Source organism: Papilio polytes, unplaced genomic scaffold, assembly GCF_000836215.1.
Source record: "Papilio polytes unplaced genomic scaffold, Ppol_1.0 DF822067.1, whole genome shotgun sequence".
In the NCBI taxonomy this organism is placed as follows: Eukaryota; Metazoa; Arthropoda; class Insecta; order Lepidoptera; family Papilionidae; genus Papilio; species Papilio polytes.
In genome coordinates this window covers 4739390-4745064 of record NW_013527137.1, presented here as the reverse complement: position 1 = coordinate 4745064, position 5675 = coordinate 4739390, and the positions used below count along the sequence as shown (strand labels likewise).

The 5675-nt window shown below is 37.4% G+C and overlaps 1 protein-coding gene across 4 annotated transcripts in view; it reads right to left on the bottom strand.

Annotated features, from left to right (window-relative positions):
* The window catches only part of LOC106107377 (insulin-like growth factor-binding protein complex acid labile subunit), a 12377-nt gene extending 7310 nt beyond the window's left edge, over positions 1 to 5067 (bottom strand). The window contains exons 1-3 of one of the 4 annotated variants that reach the window (XM_013288216.1): positions 4846 to 5067; positions 3390 to 3514; positions 1438 to 1615 (exon numbers count right to left, since the gene is read on the bottom strand). In XM_013288216.1, coding sequence (XP_013143670.1) covers positions 1438 to 1615; positions 3390 to 3452 — 241 coding nt within the window. In that variant the 5' untranslated portion in view covers positions 3453 to 3514; positions 4846 to 5067. Of the gene's footprint in view, positions 1 to 1437; positions 1616 to 1705; positions 1812 to 3389; positions 3521 to 4845 lie in introns of those variants that run through there. The other 3 variants (XM_013288217.1, XM_013288215.1, XM_013288218.1) reach the window with 3 other exon arrangements.
* Between the last annotated feature and the right edge of the window lie 608 nt (positions 5068 to 5675).

Genomic DNA, 5675 nt, shown 5'->3' with positions numbered 1-5675 from the left:
CGGGGACGGCAGTACCTATGCATAAAGCATTCCCCTCGGGCGAAAAAAAAAAGGTTGAGAATCGATTCAATATTGACAAATATTTAAACTAATCGATGTCATCTGATTCTGATAGTAGTTACCTTTAACTACACTTGCCTGAGTTTACTTTCCCATTCGATATTGAATATGTTACCTAGATCGCTTATCTGTTATGTTTGCGGATAACCTAGTTGTAACAGATAGGCACAAAAAGCATATCTTTGTTTGATAGTTTACTTATAAATAAAATGAATTTTGTGTAAAGGTGTTTTCACTCGACAATAGACAATCAAACAATAAAAATTACATTTTCATTTGAAAATTGGATTTAAAGTTTACTAATTCGAGAGTCGTTATTATACCAACATAAAAAAAATGTTTTGTAATGGATCAACGTTGAATTGTTTTAAGACTGTTTTTTTTTTTTCACCAGAAGCCAGTGTTATCTAAAAGTGAATTAGTTTATGTAAAATTAAGTTTCCTGGAATAATAGTCTTTTTTATTGATATAAATTTACCCCAACTACCTCGGGACTCTCTACTCGATAACGCGAATTTTTAAACAATGCACCGCACGCCCGTACCTTAAATGGGTAGATAAAGATTATAGACTTCAATTTCACGCGGTCCCAGCAAACCTTTCGCGGTTCATCCACATTCATATTTGGTTTCGTGTGCTTTTAATGCAGCCCTTTTCTAATACCCCACAAATTTTGATGCTATTAAGTGCTTTTTAAATCTATAATCTTTAAAACGTTATGCAATATCATAAAAGGAGTAAATTTCGTTTTGATGTATTTTGTTTTGTTGTCTGCAGTTTTAGGTTTTCTTCGAACAATGGTAACGCGCAAGTAGCTTATTATATGTATTATCAAAGTAAACGCTTGTGTTTGTACATACGAACAAACACATTATTTATTGAACTAATGAATAACATGTAATTGTTCACAATGATCTTAATATTAGACTGATATCTACACAGTATAACACTTACGAAAAATAACCGAAATATTACATAGAACTTAAAAGCATACAGCTTTTATAAAGGTTTAGCTATCTTTAGGTGTGAATATTTTAAAAGGATGAAAGAATAATTTGTTCTTCTGCAATAAACTGAGGGTATTACATCTGTCTTATGTAATAATAAAAAGTGTGCTTCTCAATTATCAATATCATATACATTGTTATCTATCAGCGAGAACCTGATAATGAATTCTTGTTAACAGGGCAGTTAAACTATGTTTTCTTCAATAACAATAGATAAAACGGGCGGCTGCAGTTATGGTTCCAACATCGCTTTAGAAGAGACAAAAGCAGTTTTAGGATAGGATTGCATTTTGTTTATCAAAAACATTAAAAATATACATCTTTTCTTATTATATTGCAAGCACGTTATAATTTCGTATTGAATTCGTACCTTTGTCCACGCTATTTTCGATTTTCTGTGGCCATGTTGTTGGCACGGTGTGCAGGCCGCGGCGGGAGCAGTTGAGAGTCAGGTTGTTGACGTCCTGCAGGGACACGTCGCAGCCCGCGGTCTCACCCCCGCCCGCGGCCGCGCCGCTTACAGCAACCACACACAACAACACTAACACCTACAACAAACATCACCATTAGCGCTAATTGACCGCACACGCCGTCACACAATAAACCTCCGACCGACAGATAATTTATGCGCAACTCACTAGCTTCAACTCTCTCTGATGCCACATTCTCATTAAAATTATAAAGGATACTGCTCCGGCACCTTCCAATACAAATGCACACTATCTTATCAGTTAAGAGGCGAGTGATATCGCGGCATGACATAGAATAAACGAACGCGTCATTGGTTAATGTTTATTAGTGTTATCGTGCTACTAATATGGATCGAAGTTTGTTTAAACTGTTCATTTTTATTTTTAGGAGGTGCTCAGCATAGCGTCCGATAAGCTCGAAGAGATTATCAAACCGTTCCCCGAGAATGAATACGATCAAGTGATGAAAAGCAAATACGACGAAGTCGGGTCCCCGGACTCAACAGAGGAGATGAAAAATCTAGAGAGCAGGCAGGCGGCGGTCACACTTCTGCAGATCAAGAACTACGATCCTATGAAATATGTGAAGTCCGAGGAAGGTCCGCATATAATGTTCAACAACGTACCCAGTTTACCTCCCTCCGATAGAGCGAGAGAGGTGATGCACTGTAATGCAGTCATAGATATAATAAGCAAGGCGGTGGCGGTCGCGCAGCGCGACAGCGAAGAATCTCAGAGCTTCCCTCCGAACTATGCGAGCGTGATCGACCGAACGCACCCGGCGAGCGCCACAGAGGGCGGCTACAGCCAGGAGTACGCCGAGGAGCAGTACACGTACGGCGCGACGCAGCCCGCCGCCAGCCCCAGCAGCAACGACGACCATGACAATAAGGAAATGGATCTATCTCTATACAGCTCTCTTAAAACGGAACCCGTCGACCACGCCGAGCAAGCGGACACAGAATCTCTCAAATTGTACGTACACAGGACGGTGTCGAACAGTAAAAACGTCAACTTTGCCGATGAGTACAAGCAACACGTTTTCGGGCGAGCCGGCAGCAAAGCGAAGCAAACGAAAGACATCTACGAGGAGTGCAGTCAAAGCAGTAGCGGCTCCGATCCTGACAGATTACAAATGGATATATCAGAGATGTCACAGGTTAGTCTGATTTTCCCAAAAAGATGGTAGTAATTAAGCGATAAAGTATCTAAATTTTGTTGTTATAATTTTTTCAGGACGATCCGGAGGAGACGCAATCGGTGCCGTCCACGCAGTCGTCGCCGAAGCCCCCGCACGAAGGTGAAAACGTCAAAGAGTCCTTGTGGCAGGCTCTTCGTAGACAGAACGGTAGTAATATCGTAAAAAAATCTGGGCATGCGTGCGTTAACACCCAGAAGAATGCAATACGGTGGAGGGATAACAGCTCCAAGAAATCTTATATTTTCTAACAGCATTTTCTGATGACATTCATTAGCGCCTAGATCATTTTTAGACAAAAACTTAAATAAATTCATGCAGCTATTTCGCGTAAGAAAAAGATCTTTCATATTTATCTTATTTTGGACAACGCATTTATTAAACCGATTTTCGGAGAAATTTTTGGAAATCAATGAACTCGAAATATCCGATTGTTTATGTTTATGTTTATGTTTATTCAATATACTTGTAACGTGCTATTTTAACAAGAGCTTGCTCATTTAGCATGTTTTATAATTTCATTTAAGTATCTGAATACTTATTGCTTGCTTGTGATAAACTTTTATTGTTACATTTCTAAAACTTCACGTAGTTAATTAAAACTTTGTAAACTTTTAAACTCTATAACGAAAATAATAAAGAAGTAGTACTCACAGGTCGTGGTGGGGAGGCGACGCAGCTGCTGCGCCGGCTCATCAACAGCAAGCACCTCGGCATGACGGTGTCCCCGCTGCGCACGGCCACCTCGCCGCTGCCGACCTCCCTGCTGCACAACGGAACTGTCTCACCGGTCAGTCAACATACCAACCACACAATACTATCATCACCAACTCACTATACCTCCCTATAGGGGCTCTAAGACTATCCCAAAGTAGCCTAGACCGCCAAACACGCTGGCCCACTGCGGGTTGGTTTAACTCCACACGTATCTTTGAATTTCTACACCGATATATGCATCTCATCACGATGTTTTCCTTCACCGTAAGAACGTCGGGTAAATTACATCACATTGGTACATGGCGGAAATCGAATCCACTCTCTGTAGATAACGAGTCAAATACTTAAACCCCCTGAGCCATACAAAATAATCGTATCATCACCAGCTTCTATAAGTGCCCACTAAGTGCTCCGAGCCTACCCTAAGTAAGGGGTACAATACCATAGTCAACAACGCTATTCCAATGTGGACTTCACTTGTCTTTGAATTTCTTTACCGATATGTGCAGGTTGCATCAAAATGTTTTCCTACACTGTGCAAAATGTCAGGTAAATTATGTGCATATTCATTTCGAAAATCATATTGCAACATGGAGAGATTCAAACCCAGGACCTATAGAGTACAAGTCAAATTGCTTAATAATTCATCTTGGTGCTTAAACCCCTGACCCATTGTATACAACTTGTTGATAATTAGCGGCTAGGACCATTTTTCGTTGTGCAACGAAAACAGTAGGTTTCGCAGAGCGTAAGAATCCTCTTACACTCATCCGAGTGAAATAGGAATAAAAGCGCTGAGCATCGCGCAGCTGGTTAAATATATTAAAAAACGTACTAAAATGTACCGTAAAAAGGAATTTAATAAATAATTATTTTTACAATTTTTAGTTATTTGTATACTTGTTTGTTAGTATGTCTATTAAAATAGATTAACCTGACTAAGGCTTTATACGATGGTAATCTAATAATTAGTTTGGCTTAGAATTAAAAATGTTTGTTCGTTGATAAAAATGTCCAGATATATTACCTTTGAATAAAGTGCTACCATAGACCGAGCATATAGTTTTACTAATGAAAACAAGAATAGGAAAAAAAATCGACAAACAATAACGGTAAAATTGGATATTAGACTATTATTTTTTAAGCATATAAATATATGCAAAGAATCAAGTTAAAATGTCTAAGATTAGTAATTAGAATTATTCTAATAAAATTTTATCTGCCAGAGGTAAATACTTAAGATTAGATAATTTACAGGAAATCCTGTTACCACGTTAGAAAGCTGATAATGTAAATAGCGAATAGCGAATAAATCTAAATTACGTTGCCACTTACAAATAATGAATATTTAGCTTTACTTATTTCTTATGATATTCTAAAAATATTTAGTTACCTCTTGATTACTGTCTTTCTTTACAAATAGTAGTTTATCAATATAAACATTAACTAGAACTAAATTTATTTATTGCAATTTTACACACGATTATAGTCACCATTAAATAACTATAAATAGTTTATAGAGCACTTTGTTAACATTAAAAATATATAGAAATCTGAGTGAAACCGTCAATCGGTCCAGTATTGGCCGGGCGCGAGATAAAACTGGCGCCTGTTGAAATAAATTGAATTGTTTAGTGCATACAAAACGACGTGTTATTGTCGTATCAAGGGAAATAGAGTTTTCCTTAAGGTTGCTAGTAATTGACCCATCACGTAAACAAAGTACGGTATAAATACATAGCTGACAATATAAAGTTCTATTTTTAAACAATAAAACTGAAAAAAGTTAAAATATTGAAAGAGTTGGTTGACTATTGTATTGTTTACTACGTTAAGACGTAAGTTCTTAGGTAATAATAGGTTTATTCCATATGCAATGTGTAGATAAATCGTTGTTTTATTGCACTAGAAGCACGTGAGTTTAAGTTTTTACTTATAATTACGAACTGCATCGTTTGTATGCGCGAGGTGAATATTAGTTTTAGGTCACGGACGCTTTATCGGTTATTGTACTCGCATAAAACCTGCAGAAACATTACTGCTTATATATTCTTCAAGAACAGTTTACTTTGTTATCTGTAACTTTTCTTACCGTGTTTATTGTGTCGTCCATCTTATGTACTTCGTTTTATATTACAATCATTAAATCTTCCTCACTACGTGTTGTAGAATCGTCAGTATGACCTCAGTCGAGGCCTTGTAAGGTTGTTTTATTATATTATT